Source organism: Takifugu rubripes, chromosome 13 (genome assembly GCF_901000725.2).
Source record: "Takifugu rubripes chromosome 13, fTakRub1.2, whole genome shotgun sequence".
In the NCBI taxonomy this organism is placed as follows: Eukaryota; Metazoa; Chordata; class Actinopteri; order Tetraodontiformes; family Tetraodontidae; genus Takifugu; species Takifugu rubripes.
In genome coordinates, this window is record NC_042297.1 from 9,818,647 (window position 1) to 9,837,216 (window position 18,570).

An 18,570-nucleotide genomic window follows, 5' to 3' on the forward strand; every position below is an offset into this window, starting at 1 on the left:
GGGGATGCGTTTCATGTTTATTTCATTTTTCACGTGCGATAATTTAGCTGTAAACCAGCGCAAATCAAACCAAGTGCACGTAATATTGATGGAGGGACGACCTAATGAGACTCTTCCCTGTATTGTGTTTAGGAATGTTTAGGTAATCGGTAATTCGGAATTATTTGAGTCCTAATAACATGTCGTTCATTCGTAGCCCAGCCCATTACTCTCTCACTCTCTCTCGTTCCCACACACACACACAGACACACACACACACACTCTTGTCCTTGTTATAATGGAAGAGCATGTTGGCATTTAAAAGTGGTCAGTTAAGCCTGATAGAGGAAAGGAGGGAAATCAGTGTCGCTTAATAAATGTCAGGAGACGAATAACTCTGACATGTCTGCAAAATGTGAGTGTGGGATGAAAATGAGCCGATCCAGACTGATGGACCGATTTGGGGATTCATTTGATGGGGGATATAGTCTGCTGTGGCACGTGCCCATCAGTGGAGCATGACGCCTGAGTGCAAATGAGCTGATTATTACATCCTCGCAGTGAGGATGGGAACTGGAGGAGCGCAGTTTGAGCGCATGGTTGCACATTAGACCTGCTAACATGAACTGTGGAAGTAGAACAATAAAAGCTTAATGCAATTCTTGGAATTTCACTTCAGTGTCATAAAAATAACCTTGCTGTTCATGTGGAGTCCATTGTTTAATAGGCTCTTCATCTCTTTTGCACGTACTTTTAAATTACCCTTTACTTTTCTATATGCCTCAAAATGAACATGTGGTTAGACCCAGTCAGACATGAGCTGCAGGTTTCTTCACCAATGGTTTTGCTTTTGCATCTCTTACTGTCTGAGAATAACCCCCCCCCCCCCCCCCCCCCCCCCCAAAAAAAAATAATTGAAAGTACTGTATTGCAATGCTGAATAGATTATGCACAATGATTGCATTGTAAGTCTCTCTCTCTCTGTCATAGTCTCTCTCTCTCTCTCTCTCTCTCTCTCTCTCTCTCTCTCTCATGTGAGCACAGACACACACGTGCATGCATGTACGCTTGCACACACCAATCCCCCCCCCCCCCCTCTCATTCAGTCTATTTGTCTTCACTGTCTCTAAAACATGCTGAAATTGCCCCTGGCCCATTTTCTGCTTCCTGTATACTCCCTAAAGTCAGCAAAAGCAAACCTTTTAGCTTTACTTTGTACCTTGTTGAGCTTCACGGTATGTTAGAAATTCAGAATTTTTTTTATGCCAGAGGAGAGTGGCAAGTGTTTTTGGGTTTAACATTAAAATATGTGAAGCTTGAAACAAAAGATATGTTCATCTTGACTTCAAACAAGCAGTTTATGTGATACCCAACTTTTCAGCTTTCATCCAACTCGTTGCCAATCATTAGCTGCGTTTGTGGATCTCTAGAAGTTCCAGCACTAAGTAGCAGCCATCTCTGTCCTCCCAACAGCCACTGGAGCTGTAAACACAGCAGCACTCTTTGCCAAAGTACTTCCACAGATGGCTCAATGATGCACTCTGCCTTGTTGTTCCTGTTTATTCAGCACTGCTCATCCTTGTAATGAAATAGCTTCATTATAGCAATTTGCACTCACTCAGCATTCTAGAATAGCATGCAGATGCTCAAGTTGCACCGGTAAGCATTGAGAAAATGATCTAGTTCCGCCCCTAAAAGAGCCATTCAGATGCTGTCCTGTCCACAGTAGGAGCGATGGTCCAGCCTGACATTCAGACATGTGACCTTTCATTCCTAGTGTAGAGTGGTAGCCCGAGATCAGCGCTGATGCTGAGAACGGCTGCAGATGTTTTCCAGATGCACGTCCCCGGTGTCTCCTCAGCAGCTCTTTTGGCTGCACATTTAATTCAAGTGTAGCTGCGATGACTCGTCTTGTCCACCGGCTCTGTTTTTTGCAGACATTTACACAGGACCGTCACTGTTAACATTTGGGGAAATGTTTTGCCATCCTCCTCGCCCTCCTGGGCGGCGCCTCCTTCCTTCAGACTCGGGTCCTCTACCAGAGGCCTGGGAGTCTGAGGGTTCTGGATCTGGATCTGATTCTCTTCTGGACAGAGATCATTGTCCCTGGGACCTGTTGGAGCCATCTACTCAGCTTGGGGGCGACTGCCCCTAGTGTCCCAATCACTGCTGGGACCACTGTTGCCTTTACACCCCACATTGTCTTTATCTCCTATTTCAGCTCTTGGTATTTTTCCAGCTTCTTGTGTTCTTTCTCTCTGATGTTGCTGTCACTTGAGATTGAATATCCGCAATGTGTGTGTGTGTGTGTGTGTTGTTATACATTGGTACGTTTTGTCATAATTTATACCTCTCTTGCTGTGGTTCCCTGATTGCCCTTTGACCCTGAGAGAAAAAAAGTAATATCTTTTAAAGGTCAGTGGAAAATCTGTTGATAGAAGTTGAAGGCCGATGTCTACAGTTTCCTGCCTCCTTGAAAGAAGTAGGAGATTGAAATGATTGTTTTTTTTGTGACATTTGACTGTCATTTACTATCTCCCACATACATTCCTTTTTTCCCTCCTCTTATTTATAAATATTTTCTTTTGTGCCAATGCATGTGCAGACCTGTTTGGCCGTGTCTATTTGAATTGGATGGATTGCATAGATTACTTCTGTACCAAAACAGCTTTAGATCAGAGGAGTACTGCCCCTGTGAGGTTACAGCTCTGTCTTTCCTCAACATAGATATAGAACATGTGATGTCAACGCCACTGCATCAAATATGCATGTGAAGAAGCCCCCCACAACGCACACCTACACTACTATTTTCCCATATTGTGTCTTAACTAATGTAGCGGCCATCTTTACCTTTGATACCCGGTAAATGATGCGTCTAATTTGAATTGTCTTTATTGTGGTGTTTGATGAAACAGTCCAACAGTCAGTGAAATGCTTTCTGTGGCATCACATTCTTCTCTCAGGCTCACTTACCCCCCCATGTCCTCAGAGGCAACCATTGTGTGACCTCATGCATCTCAGATTGCGGCTCAGCATATGCAGTTTTATGGATTGACTAAAGGCCTTTTCACAGCATAGCAGATGGTGGACGGTCCAAACAGGCCGACCCAGGATCCCCCTCCTGTGCCTGGGTGCTGCTGAAAGCAACAGAGGTCCCAACAGCCGGATCTGCCAACAGTGGGTCAGTTGGCATCACGAACTGATCACACCCATGTTCCGTCTAATTCCAGGCAACTTTGTCATCCTGCCTTTCATTCCTGCTTTTCTTTTCTGGTAAAATGCAGTGCAGGCATGAAGTGTTCCACATAAAATGACCCGTGCTGCAGAAAAGGCAATAATAAGTCTTTTTAGAGAGAGGGTGGGGGTGCTTCTAACAAGGGTGCTCTCATTTCCTTTAACAGCTTTTTGGAAACAATATGTCACCTGGCAGACACCTAATCTACCACTGTCATACGATGGACCTTGATGGAGATAAATGATGCTTTTAGGATGTGAGTCTTAAGCCTTAATAGTGATCAAATGCTGCTCTCCTAATTGAATTGTCCTGCAGCCATTACACCATCCCTGTAAGTGTATCAGAACTGGAGTCAGGCGAGTAAACGGCTAATGAACATTATTAATGAGGCCCGCTAATGCAAGCGGACAGCCATTCAAGGGAACAAAACCGACAACCGCGTCACCTATTTTCATCCATTTCAGTCTTTATTCATGAGCTCTTCGGGTTGTCGATATTCCTCGGCCATATCTGCCATTCTGTTCCTTGTGTGCTATCGGTGCTGGCTCGTGAGATGAGCTTCCTGCTTCACAAACCGCCAGTGGAAAGGTCAGCCATCATTTAGCCAGCAGAGGATGAGTCTGCCGCCACCACATGCTCGACAGAGTGTCCACAAGAATTTACACAACAGCAGCAGAAAATGTCAGTACACGGGGAGCATGATGATAAGGTAGTTGTGAGAGGATTCTTGGCTACCTCGACGCCATTTAGAGGAGTCGGTGGAGAGCAGCTTCCCAGGAAGCAACTCGACCAATCATAAATCCCGCGTCTCCAGGAACGGTCACACTTTGGCCTTAGTGTGTGACAGAGAGATGAACATTTTAGAGAATCTGAACCACAAGAAAGCGGCCCCTCCTCTTCCTGACAGGATTCTGGTAGCTTCCTATGTCTCAGCAGGAAGATGAAGTCAGGCCTCTCTGTGTTATTTCCACCCGCAGTCTTTTGTTTTGTTACTCTGAATTGCTTGTTTGTCGGATTGACTCTGCGTAGAACTGTTTCACACTCAGCCGAAAACTCCCACGCTGCATAAATCAGAAGTCGATCACACTCAGCCGGAGTTTTGTGAGAGAAAAACAAAGTTCCGTTATTTGCCTAATTGTCCTCTCATATCCTCCTCCCCAGCTAAACCCTGTTTCACTGTTTCATTCACTGGAGAGAACACGGTGCTGGAGTCAGAGTTCCGCTTGTCACAGGTCAACAGAGCAACTGGGCCTGGTGGAGACTTAAAAAAAAAAAGCCCATTTAACATTCAGTCACACCACCAGTGTGGAATCCAGTTAGCATGTGTGCTGTCTGAGAAGAATTGATGAACAGTCAGGGTGGGTGGCAGCAGGTGCAGGAATCTGTTAACAGCTCCACGCGGGATAAATCACCCGTTCACCCCTCCCTTGGTGGACAGGGAGGGGTGTTATGGCGACTGTTGGACATGAATCCAAGGGTGTGTGTCTGGTTTCCAGATGACAGTATGAGCCTTGTATTTATTTTTTTACTTTTTACATCCTTTCGTGCCAATCAGCTGTGACCTCAGATGTGCTCATGTAACCAACCAAAAACCAAACCTGCTCTCTGTGTAAGGCCTTTATTTCTTACATACATTTGCACATAATCGCCCACACAGAAGAGAACAGAAGTCCAGAAGACCTCCATTTACTTGGGGCCCTGATATGGTATTTTAGACCTCAGTAATGGATAGTTTTACCCATCGAGCAGGAGTTTTTAGCATGTGTGTGCACGGATGTTTGAGAATGCGAATAATTATAGTACAGAATGGGCGTTGTGGTATTTCTTCCAACGAGCATGACGTATTAGAGGGAGATGGCTTAAATCAACTTTGGCATTCCTTGGTGAAACATACTCGGCAGCTGCTCGCAGCTCCGCGAGGATAATCTCTGACCTGTGGTGACAGCAGAGCTTCACCCTGCTCAGAGATCTGGCTCTTTGGGATTTCATCCACTTTCCGTAAAAAGGGAATTTACAAAGGGGAAAGAAATTCCTCCTGCCGCCGAAGGAAGCCAAACCGCACTCCGTAATATGTCCTTTCTGTTATAATGCGCATCTATAATAAAAGAAGGTTTGTCCTTACGGGGCTGGGGGATCCTGAAGGTCATTGGATTCACCCGTGTTTCAGAGATAAAGATTTTACCCATGAAGCAGCCGATACTGTTGCAAATGCTTCTCTTACAATTTCATTTGTTTCTTTTTAATCTTCTAAGAAGTTTCCCAATACATAAATGTCATTTTTTTAGTGTTGCACAAACCCCCTGGCTCATATTTTCGCTGTTATGTCAGTAAATTGATGCATACTGTACGTCAGCACTCTTATCAATTTCCTCTCCTGATCTCCAACGGCAGCGGCACATTATTGGATCCAGTAAGTGGATGAGGAAAGGATTACTCACTCAGAGTCATACATTTTTATTGCTGTGAGTGTTTTTACAGGATTGCCATCGACATTTAACTGCGGGATGCGAAGATACTCTGAGGACATTACGATGCAGCTCTCATGGCCAATTCCAGTCAGATTTTAATAACTTTCCTGCAGTGGCGACTTTGCCGTTCTCAAAAATGGCACTGGCAGTGAAGCAAGTTTAATTAGAGGTGTATTTTTTTTTGGGGGGGCGGCTATGCTCTAAAAGTTCTTTGGCGTGCTGATGAATGTTTTGAAGAAGATCTCAAGGGAATCACGGGGCTGCTGCGAGGTGGGTGGAGAAGCCCGCATGGCATGCTGCAGCCACATGTTCAAGGGCCGGCCGGAAACTTCAGGAAGCAAAGGTATTCGCCCCCGCAAAGCAGATTCCAATGACGCTATTATTTTGTCTCGCTTTGCGTTTTCTGATTCTTTATATTTGCTGTTTTTACCAAAAATTCAAAATAGCACTCAGCCAGTAACAGATCATGAAGATTCAGAGAGAAGATATATATGTCATTCTTGTTCTTTACCAGAAACACCAAAATAGTTGCATTTCAAACCCCGCTTTCCTAATCCCATCTAATATTTAATTTAATGTTATCTCCCAAGCAGACTTCTGCCTACTGGTGGAAAGAGACGGCAGAAATCGGAGTTCTGCAGCAGATATAAATCACATTTCCCGAAGCAATCACCGAGATTTTCGACTTCAGAGTTGGATGTGCTAATGCAAATGACTTTTCCATCACATGGCCGTATTGGCTTAACAGGGCTCGAATCTGAGGTCACTGGGGATAAGCCAAAAATCTTTAATACTAATTCCCACAAAGTGTCAATCAAGGGGCTCTGAACCAGCGCAGCTCATACAGTCCGGTATTGACTGTACGCAGCACGAGAGACTCGCGCCGCAGACCGAGGTGTTAAAGGATTTGCTCATTAGAGAGTAATAGCACTAGCTTAGTCAAGGTTTACGTTGCAGCTTGTTTTTCCTGGGTAATCTGTTCTGTTTACACGAGCTCATTTACTTCACAACACCCGCGGGGGTGACTTGCATTTGCTTTTCAGACTTCCACAGTTTTGAATCCAGAAAATAAGTTGGCCTTCATGGGAACTCTCTTTGTAAGCTACCAGTAAAGCAGATGGGAAAAGGAGGCTTTGAGTCAGGACGTCAATTTCAAGTCAGCAGACGTTTGTGTTGTGATGTTATGAAGCACGCTGAACTCTTTACAATAAACTACTCTGATTTATTACTCGTCACCAATAGTTGCGGCCTCAAGAACACGTCCAGAACATTTTCTTCTTCGTTGTGTTTCTCTTCAGGGACGTGCGCACATCAGTATTGGTATGTCAGCTTCTCTTAGGATTTTTAAAACCCTTGGCCTGAGCGACGGTCCACATGAAAGGCTAATGAAATCCCTGAACACGTCCTCCGCAAAAACGAGTCATAAACTCAGGCGATATCAAATATTGACTTAAATGCCAACGGGGGATCAAGAATTTTGATTTTGTTACACTGTGACAAATAGATTACGAGAGCCGTGAAATGTCAGACGCTGCAATCAAACGGCAAGAATGACAACATGAAGTTCTACGAAAGCAAAGTTCAATACTTGTCATTTTTTCCCCGCATGTTTTTTAAAAAGTAGTCTGGGAAATGCTGCTCCTATATTTGGCAAGGCTACGTTTGGTAGCCTCTCATCAAGGTCGTCTGAACGCCGCCTTCATGCGTGTTGTATAAAACATTTGATCCAGAATTCTCAGCCCTGCATAAATCTCCCATGTCCTACTATGTCCTCTGGAAAGGTGTGAAAGTAAATCATGCAAATGACCATCTGCTGTGTTCTGTTTGTTTTTTCCACTCAACAAGTCTGAACTCAGCTGCACCTGTGTGGAGCTCGTCTAACGTAGTTCTGCCAACGTTTGGTGTGGGAAAATTAGGGCTCGCCGAGAACAATGCGGTTTGTTTGCAAAGACGAGGGGGGAAAAAATGCATTCACGCATGACGGTTTTCCCAAAATGTAACGTCTGCTTGGTTTGATTCATGCAGTGATGCCATGGGGAGCTAATATTTTAGGTGCCTCCCTCACACTGGTCCATCTGCCGTGTCGGAATGAATCAGGCTGGACAGAGATGACTGGAGTCTGGATTCAGCTCCTCTGAAGGCTCATTTACTGTACGTCTGATCTAATGGTAGCTGAGGAGGACAGACGGCAGAGACGGGAACACACCTACGCCAGGACGACCATCGTCTGTCCTCATTAGAAACAAGACGTCTGAGACAAAAATTGTAGACATGGTCGCTTTTTTCCCGAAATGACTCTGGAATAATCACTGCATTTCCTTCAATAGATGATTTTGACCGAAAAGAAAGCAGATGCACGATCTATTGAACCCTGGTTGCTCAGCTCTTCTGTGTAACAGCCATTTTAGGATTCACTGACAGTTAAAGCTTCAGGCTTTAGTAATACAAGATATTATTAGATATTATAATAAAAATAAAATAAAACGTCCCGCTGTCTTTCAGTGAGCACGCTCTCTGTTCAGCACTGTGTCTTTGCAGAAGTGCTGAGAGGAGTGTTTGAATAATAAATAAAAAATAGAAATGAAAATGTGTAGCAGACCCTCAAAAAATCTGGCTAAGAGGAGTTTTCCTTGAGAAGAAGCAGAACCGTGGTTCTCTACACCCTGAAAACGGTAATATTATGAATATCATTTCCACTAAGGGAGGAAACAGAGCTTTAGTATGATGATTAAGCTCCACTGTATTTCTGACCTCTACGACATGCACACTAAGCTGTTGCACTCGTCCAAAGGTTAAGTCATCATGCATATAGATGCAGGACATGGCTGCTGTGTAAGTATTTGTAAAGCCAGACCTCTGCTAATGCTGGAGCCCCAGAGGACGCGCATGTCCTCAGGATTAGATGGATGGGTAAACAGGCCACAATGCTTCTCCGGCAGAAGTCGCCTTCTCAGTTAAAGGGAACAGATCAATACAGAGCTTTGCAGCCTCTTGTCTGATCCAATTTTTTTGAACGTAATGAATATTTATGCTGAACTACATTTTTTTTCCCTCCGAGTTTGACAGTGCGCCTTATTATTTTGAGGGTTTGAGGGACGTATTTGTAAGAGTCTAGCTTGCATATTGAGGACAATAAAGCGGAGGTCATACACAGTTCAGGTTTTGCAGTGGTGCCACAATAAAAGTGGAAAAATCTTCTGTTCTACCATGGTTAACCCAGTTTTGCGAGTAAGAAATCTCAGCGCTTCGGCGCACATCCATCTCTGTTAATGAGGGACACCCCAGGGAGAATAAGGAATAACTGTCAGCTACACTCAACACGGAGGTGGTGGAACTTAATATCCCACAGATTTCCGGCCTGAACCTGCTGCTAATGTGGTTTTGCTGCAACTGAACATGCATGATTATTAATTATGCTAATTTTCCTTATTGGGGAGAACACCAGTTTCACCAGACCCCAGTTCACCACGTCCTGTGCCTATGCCTTCATTATTCCGAGCTTTTGCTGTGGTGGCCATGCCACGAACAGGACGTTTCAGCTCTGCCTCTTTCTAAAAGGGAGGAACAGACGAGTGACCTCCCCGTCCCCCTGGGGGAACGTGAGCCGGTTGAAGCAATGAAGTGGTGGGGTTACGAGTGAGCCTTTGCGGTGAGCTTTTTGGTCTTAATGGACTATTACCCCCTGTGAGGAGAGGTCACGATGTGACTATTCATCACATCCACATCCACGTGTCATCGGGCCTTTTCCTCTCTTTAGTGGCCACACAGGGAGATCAGACGAGAGGACGGAGACGGGTCCTCCGTTCTTTTCTTTTACCTCTTTGCTGTTTGCGTCCCCGCTTCTTCCCAGTTATCTTCCCAGAAGCAATCCCATTCCCATGCTGCCTTCTCCTTCCAGCAGCTCTACACAAACTGAACTCTGTGTGCACTCACTAATCCACTACCAGTCTTATCTCCGCTCTGGAACAATAGACACAGCGCAAGCACGACTGGAAACCACAGCCTGCAGAAAAATAACCCTCATCCCACAGGGCTGTTGGACCCTCTAGAGCAAACCACATTAGCCAAGCAGCCTGTCACTTCCACACATTAAATACTCCTCATTGCCTGTTGGGGAAAAACTAATCCCCATTGCCTGTTGACAATGGGATTTGACTGTTGTTGCAGTTGAATATTTCTCCTTGCAGTTTAATCAAAAGCAATAATAAAATGACTGGTTGATCTACTTACATTTTCTTTGTGTCCAACAGACCCATGTGCTGCGGGGGTGATTCCCTAATTCCTGTAGGATCGGGCAACTTTCCAAGCCACTCATCATTCCTTCTTTATTAGTGAGCTTTAACAAGCTGTAAATGCAACTGAGTGTGAGCGATGAGCCCTACCTGGAAGTGGTCTAGTACATAAAGCAAATAACTTGGAAGAGCAATCACATTATTGCTTCAAAATGTGTTGCCCAATACCAACACAAGATGTTTTCCTAAACTCTGTCCCGCCTTTGTGGAGACCATGCTGGTTTCACAGCTTTCAAACTAAAACTGTTCCTCTGTTTCTAGTGAGAGAACCTCACCTTCAGCCCTGCTTTGACACTGATGGAAGCTTTACAGCTTTGAGAGTGACGTCTTTAAGGATATCTTTAAGGATATTGAGGTTCCCTGGAGGATTCTGTACGCTGGAACTACTTGGGTGATTTGTCTGGTTTCGGGACCTAGCAGACCAACATTTTGGACCAATTCATTCATCCACAGCTTCAATTGTTACTGCCATTCCTGTTAATGTTTGAGTGTGGCTGTCTGATGCCATTTGATATTTATGTGAAAGATATTGGTCCTTGCACTTAAAAATGAATGCGATTGAAATCCTTCTATATGATTCCATTACTGTCAGTCTACCTGCAGCCCAACAGAACTAAACATATGTATAGGTTTATTATAGAAACATGAGCACGGTGAGAGGCAAGAACGCTGTATTTGAAATGTCCCGTGTTAGAGCATCCTCCAAACTCTCTTCCACGTGTCAGCTTATTATTGCGGTTCTTTTCTCTTGCAGTGAGTTTTCAGGTAGCGCGTGTTCATTAGCTGCTGATTCGGAGACACTTTTAGTCGGCGGACATTTATTATTCTCGCCACTTTTCATCACACCACTCAACTTCCTGTCACAGTCTTTGTTTATTTCTCCCTCTGACAAACCTGCATCACCTGCAGTTTCCATTATGTCCTCCATTTCCACGCACGTGGCTTCAGTAGTTCTTTTCCAGAGAGGCCTGCACTCATCTCTCCACTGCTGCATTCTCTTCATCCCTCCATCTCTGTGCTCTCTCTTTGACTTGCTGCCTTTCTCTCTCGTCTTCCTCTTCATGTACGTTGTCTCTTTAGGTTTACTCCTCTTGCACAGCTCTGAGTAAATCCATAAACATGTCAGGGTATTGTGGAAGCCATTCTGAGTGCCTAGTCAGGCCATGTGGAAGAAGAGCAGGGTTACAAATATACCAGCACACACCCACACAGGCATGCCTTTCCTCAGTTATTACATGTTACTGGCAGCGCCGTTTTTCAAACTCTTTTTTTAGTGGGCTCGGTTTCTCATTTCTCGACTCCCCGCACATGAAAAAGTGACTTCTGTGGCCTCGAAATACTGTGTAGTTGGTAGCGGATGTTCTCACAATAGTTCGCACAGGCTCCTCGTCTCGGTTGGTCCAAGTGGTTTTAACTGTCCATCAGAAAATCTGGTACCCAGCTGAAAAAGAAAGGCATTTATATGAAAGCACTGACTAAAAATAGCGCGGAAAAGACCAGAAATACTCTCTTCTCAGGGCCAAACATGAATAGCTTGTGTCTGAGCCTTGGCTTCCAGGCTACTCAGAAGTCTATATGAGTATGTGCGTACGGGGGCGCACGGCTGTGCGTGCGTGCATGTGTGTGTGACAGACAGGCCTGATGCTGTTATGAGCCAGGAGGAAGATGGAGACAGAGAGAACAAACAACATGGCAGCTTTTGTTCTGTCTGCAGAAGACCGATGAAGTTGCACAGACACACAGTCCCGTTTTCTGACGGGCAAATCTGTCATTTCCCGCCGAGACGGGAACAAGAGCGGGTACTCGCCGCATGCTGGTTGCAGACCTTTAGAATTGAGCTGTAAACTTCATGTCAGGAATGCAAAAACTGGCTGTGTAAAATGTCATTTACCAGAAGAACATAATGCTAATTTAGTGTTTTTGTCTTTGCTAGTTTTTTTTTGGTTTTGTTTTGTTCTGTCAAAATATTCTGGGACGTGACAAAAAGAATAAATTGGAGCGCGATATGAGTACAAAGCCGACGGGCGTGTTTTGTTTTCGGGTATCGTATCATTATCCCGGAGGGGCCTCCTCTCAGCTCCGCACACCAAGCAGAGTGACATTCAACAGCAGGCCGCTCCGGGTCAAGAAGCAAACACCTTCACTTGCCAGCAGCTCTGACTGACACACAATACCGGTGGGTGGCCACAAATCCCTGACTGCCATCGCAAGACCCAGTCTGCACTCTGCAGACCTGGGAAATCAAAGGTGGAGAACAGCCTCCTGAGCTGCAGCAGCCTGTTTGTTAACCACCCTCCGTGCCTTCTTTTGTATCTTCGTTATGGGACGACACCATGTCAGTGATCAAGCTCAGAAAACATATTTTGCCATATATTTTTAATGTACAGCCAAATATTTCCCATCAGGTATTCTGGCATTCTTCACGTGCGCTGTGCGGGGACACGTCTTGTTAATAACGCGTGCTTTGAAATGATAATAAAGAGGTTCGGGATAAGAGCGGCTTAGCTGGCGGAGCCGGTTGAGCAAATCCTTGGAAATGGCGGAATTCGATGGTCATTGTTTTCCTAAGGTGTAAAGTCAATCGTATTCAATCCTTCGCGCGTGCACGAGGGATCTTCTCAATCACATGCTGATATTTGCTGGGCTCCCGCAGGCAGCAGCAGCAGCGGCAGCGGCTGCTTCTTTCAGGAGGATAGCATTCAGACGCAGAGGCAGGAAAATCTGTTTTTGCTTTACATATTTGGAGATTGAACCTTCCAATAGAAACCTGGCTGCGTCCTTTTTGCTTTTACTGGTTGGCAGCAAAGAAGAGGAGCGCTCCTGGTGATGATATCTAAATAGCCTTTATGTGCGGCAGGACCTGCCTGCCAGGTCAGTTGTAGTTAATGTTTTCTGATTCTATCCAGCGCTCCCTGAGCTTCCTGTGCACGCCGTGATTATATACCCAGCAGACTGGAGCAGGAGCCTCCCTGGATTTGCTGCAATGAATATATCCTTCTGTCCCACAGGATTAATCCTTCCAGTTCACGAACCAGACAGGATGACAATATCAATGGCTGAATACGTCGTTTGTTTCAGAGCTGGGTGCCTCTGCTTGCTGCTTGAGATCTTTGTGAATCCCTGCATTAGCCTGACAGACGCTTTAAGCTTTTAAGACATCCTTCAAGCTCATAGGGCAATTTTTGTTTACTCGTCTTTTTAAAGCTGATGCATAGAATGATGCATGTCTAGGTCACATGTATCTCATGTTGCTACAACATGTCTGGCGATCTATTTCTACTTTATAACCCAATATGTAGCACGTTTAAAATATTGCTCTTGTTTTGGCACAAATCCCTCTGTTTATTCACTGATTTTTTTCCCTAATCCTGTTCAGGAATTCTCTCTTGCACTCACAAGTTGAGGAAATGGTTGCATAGCTGTTTTGTATTTAATTGCAAGGCTTCATTGAAGCCACACGTTACAGTTCCGCTCTATTTAAATAATCCACATCCACAGTACCAGCATGATGGAAATGCTGCCAAAGAGACTGTTTTTAAGCCCAGATAAGGTGAAAACGAACACTTGCAAAGCACCATCTGGATAGGAAATCTGACATCTGGTAAAGGCGGTGTTCTCGGTACCTCATTGGAGGATGTCTTGCTTGACCCTTGACCCTAAAGGGGTAAGGTCAAATCCCGCGATGGTCTGCAGCTGTCAGGCAACATGCAACCCTGCAGCAATGCCAGGGATCGTCATTCTTAATGTACCTGTCAGCTTTACCCAGCACGCCGTAACAACAGCGGATGGGCTTAATGGGAAGAGCAATGGTTGGAAGGTGATTAGGAGGGAAATTATAGAAGACAGTGAGGAAGAGGTCAGCTGGACGTCACACTCAAGGCTCCTTTCTTGAGCGCTAATAGGCAGGACCGGTTTACTGCAGCAGTTTTCAATGGCACCATGCCTCCAATTAAAAGTTCCTTCGTACAAGATTTACACAGCACTTTACCAAAAACCTGCATCCCCTCCCTTATGCTCTGATAGCCCTCTCCTGATGTTCTCTCTCTCTTCCAGAGCTGTTTGTTCTTCTGCAGAGGCGGGACAATGAGACCTAGTCATGCCACAATCCCATAATACCCAGTCTTTAAACTGCTACATCAAAGAGTTTGAGCTCACCTAATGCAGGATTCTGCTGAGATATGGGACCTGGCAGAGCTGCCTCATTCCACCCCTCCACTTCACCACAACCAGCGGGTAGCTCCATTAGGCTCAATGCATTGCTCATTTTTCTGCAAGAGCTCCCCTGGGCTAAGAGGCAATTATACAGTAGTGTAGCATAATATTTCATTCTTTCTGTGTTGCTTTACTCTATGGTGATGTGGCCACTAACGGCTTCATGTGGCCCACGAGGAAGGGGGCAGGCTGCTAACAGCTTCATATGAATAGATGGAGACTGTGGAGGGGGGGAGGAGGTGGAGAAAGGAAAGGGCAGAAGAGGAGAGCTCCCAGGGGCCGGATGCTTAATTTGGAGTCAGGTCTGTTTCACCTAACAACGTGTAGAATAAGCGGGTGTGAGTTTCAGCTCAGGTCAGGGGGGTGTTAATGTCATGTTTAAACAGGAATGGAAGTGATGCAGGTGCAAACCCGCAAATGGTTGGGTAGCAGGCTGTAATGACCAGTCTCTCCTGCTCTCTTTAGAAATCCGATCTGGTGGGAGAGGACCTAAGGAGGGATCTGTGAGGCAGCTGCCCCTGTACGACACGCCATACGAGCCAGCGGAGAACGGCGGAGATTCGGACCCTGAACACCCACGTGTCCCCCGGGAAAGCCGACTACCGCAGGATGACGAGCGGCCCCCTGAGGAGTATGACCAGCCCTGGGAGTGGAAGAAAGAAAGAATCTCCAAAGCTTTCGCAGGTACAGCAAAGAATTTAGCTTAAGCTTGATGACAAAGGGGGAAAGTAGTAACGTAACATGATGAATGAAATGAAAAGATCTCTGTAGAAGGAACTTGACCTTGGCTTTTGATCTGTTCATTCAAATTCAAATGAAAACTTTGTAATTGGACTTTGGATTCGGCTCTTCAGCCCTCCAGTTCTACCTGTTAGTCACATGGATTTCTTATGTCTGACCATATAAACTAATCCAGTTTAGGCATGACAGCCTTTCAGCAAGAGTTGCCTTTTCTAATTTCAAGCTTTTAACTCGGGAAAATTTGAACTTAACAAATTCTTTCTACTTAACTAACCTTGGTGTCTCTTTTTCCACTTCTAATTTGTTTTCTGTCCGGTTTTCAGGGTCCTGCTGCTGCTGTAAACTCCCTGTTAACATTTCTGTTCTTTATCTTCCCCAATGAAGCACCTGATCTGATCAATTGCAGGTGTCCCTTCCACTGTTTGCCCTTTTTGTTTTATCCTGCCACTTCCTGTTCAAACAGAGATGACACTTTTGCTTCTCAGGGAGAATGATTGGCCGTGCGGGCGCATGTAGGTGCAGGTAGTTACTGTTGTTTGAGAGCTTAAGCATGCTAACACAGTCATAACATCCAACGGGGCTGTTCCTTGACAGAAATGGCTTTGGAATATAAATTTGCATCCCCAAAAAGCTGCTAAGAGATCTGAGATTAGGAAACCCTTGACTTTCGTTTTCATTGGCCCTTTTGTCTTTATATATTTCTTTCTTTTTCGTCCTTGAACAGCTCTGCTTTGTTATGACTGCATTAGCTACGAGGGCTCTGTATGTGACACTGGATCAGGTCCCCACGGAAGAAAGGACTGCACCTCTAAATCTCTCACAGGTACCATTGGAGATGGGTCTGGGGGGGTGTCTTTTGTCTTTCTTTATAATGACATTTCTCCTTAAAGCCAGAACCTCTTGGATTGCACTGGAAGTTGAGTTTGGTGTTCAGTTCCCAGTTAGATTAAAAAAAATAATTTGTGTTTTTAAGTCTGCTTAGGGTCAAAGGATTTGTGACCTTTTGAGGCGGAGAACAGCATCGTCTGATTCTAGTGTTAACTCACTGATATGAATAATAGGATCCTTCTTTTCTTCATCCAAAGTCCTTTATTGTATTCATCTTTTCACTTTGCTCTGAAAATACTATGTTGCATTTATAATGCATGGTTTAATAAAGCGAGATGGATTCGTGAGAGAGGCTATTCCTGTTGGGGCTTCGCTGTTGATGGCTGACAGGCTAGCTTGGGAATTGGGTATAAATCCGCAGGCTGACAAGAAGATATTAAATTGGTAAAAGCAAAATAAATTATGAAACATGCGTCCCTATCAGTTCGCATACAGCTGAAGATGTTATTTCAAAGCAGTTTAGGCTTTTTATGATTTTTACAACTGTATTTTAGGTTTTATTATGGGCAGCAGCAGTGTTTGGAGTGGAGTGGATTTCACTGTAGTATGTAATGCATTTAGGGATGTGTGAAATGTTATGAAGGAAGAGGATGAGGTAACGGAGTACTTAGCGTAAGTCTGCATACCTGGGCATACCACCAACTCTTGTGTTTTAGATTGAGCCTTCAGAAAGGACCTTATTTTCTACATTCCCTAATTGTTTTCCCCATTTTCTCTCCACTTGTTTTCACACTATCAAAGCTCTGCAAGCAGGCAGTTGAATAAGCGATGCTACATTGCTAATCATTTGCCTTCTCCCACTCATTATTTTCCTGTCAAGCTGCACTCAGATGAGTTTGTTCAGGAGGCAATTTACTAACACATTCCTCTTTTAACTCCCCTTTAACAAATGGTGTCCCTCTGATGGCAATTCATTTAATGTCAAAGTTTTACCTGCGAATCAATTGGATGCTATGCTAATTTAAAGGCTTCCTCATTTTTTGAAAGACAGAAAAGTTGAAAATGATGAGAGAGGCTCCTCCTGGACAAGCCAAGTCTCGACTCCTTTATTTCCCAGGTGCCAGTGTTGTCTGGCCTTGGACCCACACATCAAGAGGCTTAGAGAAAGTTTGCAACCTTTAAAGCTGAAGCCGGTGTGGCTCTGATCTTTGCAAACGGCTTAACAATGTCAAGAAATTATACACTAGTGAAGGCTCGGCTTCTATTGGATTGTCCTGTCTCATCCCTCCTGGCTCTGCTATACATCCTGTTGTTGGATGTTACCCAGTTTATTCGTGAGTCTCCCTTCCTTGTACACATTATAAAAGCACCATTTCTAATGCACATGCTGAAAATAGGAGTTGAAGTCAAACTTGAGCCTTAAGGACATATATGTTCTCTACCTGTGCTGGAGATGCTTGGACGGGTTTGTTCAAGTAGTTCTGAGATTCAATTTGGGATTATGTTTCATCTGCTTAAAAGTCTCACATCATGGGCTCTAGCTAGATTTCCACTTTTGAAGTTAAATCATTTTGCTTTACACTTAACGTTACACTTTTCCATATTCTCCCAGTCTCGTCACAGTTTTATAGCCAAATTAGATGAAACGACAAAACAAGAAAAACATTATTTGAAGCCACAGCTGGTGTTATCATCTGGTTGTTTATGTTGCTACGTCCCCATATAGCTTTAATGAATTATGTAAAAGCAGTTTGCCAAGTTAAGCCCGTTTCAAGTGCGTCTGGGGTTGTGCAGCCTGTTCAAGAGTGTGGCCGACTGCACCTCTGTGTGCTGTTTGTTTTCAGGAGAGCAGTTTCACTTAATGTCTCTTTGGCTGCTGAAGTTCTGCGGCTCTGCAGTCTGAGTGATGAACAGTTCTGCTCTAGGGTTGATGTCAAAGACGATTTTCTGTGCTCAACAAACTCTTTCCGGTTTATAGTCCGGTGATCGCTTGTAGAGCAAATGTGTCCGGGAACAACAGATGAAAAAAACATGGAGAAAAGTTGCACAACTTATTGATCTATGGGACGACAATGAGAAGAAGTGCATCGGGAATAGAGGTGCGACCTCCACCCCCTATTGTGTTTTAACATAATAATACAATCTGCGTCAAGACTATTCATCTACCGCAATTTCCGGACTATAGAGCGCACCTGATTATAAGCCGCATAATCTAATTTTAGAAAGAAAATCAATTTTGTACTTATACAAGCCGCATGTAGTAATATGAAATATTAGATCGAAAACATTCAGTACCGGTAGATGTTTTTATTACCGGAAGAGACGAGTCACTGACGAGTGACAAACAGACAGGTAAGAAACAACAGCCACTCTTTTCACTTGTATGTTTATACAGAGACCTTAAATCCAAATTTTATCACGTCAGGATTTTTTAACTTTTCTTTTCATTTAATCCGCTTAGCAACATAAACAAATATATTCCACCGGTAAATGCCTTTTTTTCTAACAGTGTCTGTAATGCAGCTACCTTGAAATATACGTTTGTATCAGCTACACACAAATTACATTGTTTATGCTTTTTTACTCAAACAATGAACAATCTAAAAAACCCCAATGGCCCACCTCTAAAATCTTCTATTTTCATCACGGTGGTGATTGCTTTTGCCTTCCATCTGATTTGTACCGTGGAAACACCGCGGCCGCCTGCTCTCTGTGTGTTCACCCAGTCTTCCAGAACGTTTTCAAGCTCGGGCCACCTGCGATGTTTACGTCTGAAAGCTTTTGTCGTCTTCTCGCCATTGATTACCGTAATGCA

General features: G+C 44.4%; 1 protein-coding gene across 5 annotated transcripts in view; it reads left to right on the forward strand.

Moving 5' to 3' along the window:
* Positions 1-18,570, forward strand: part of LOC101075975 (SH2 domain-containing adapter protein F) — a 62,768-nt gene that overhangs the window by 28,265 nt on the left and 15,933 nt on the right. For 4 of the 5 annotated variants that reach the window (XM_029845828.1, XM_029845829.1, XM_011609729.2 and 1 more), the window contains exon 3: positions 14,652-14,870. In XM_029845828.1, the coding sequence (XP_029701688.1) occupies positions 14,652-14,870 (219 nt within the window). Of the gene's footprint in view, positions 1-14,651; positions 14,871-15,651; positions 15,751-18,570 lie in introns of all 5 variants that reach the window. The other variant, XM_011609728.2, reaches the window with a different exon arrangement.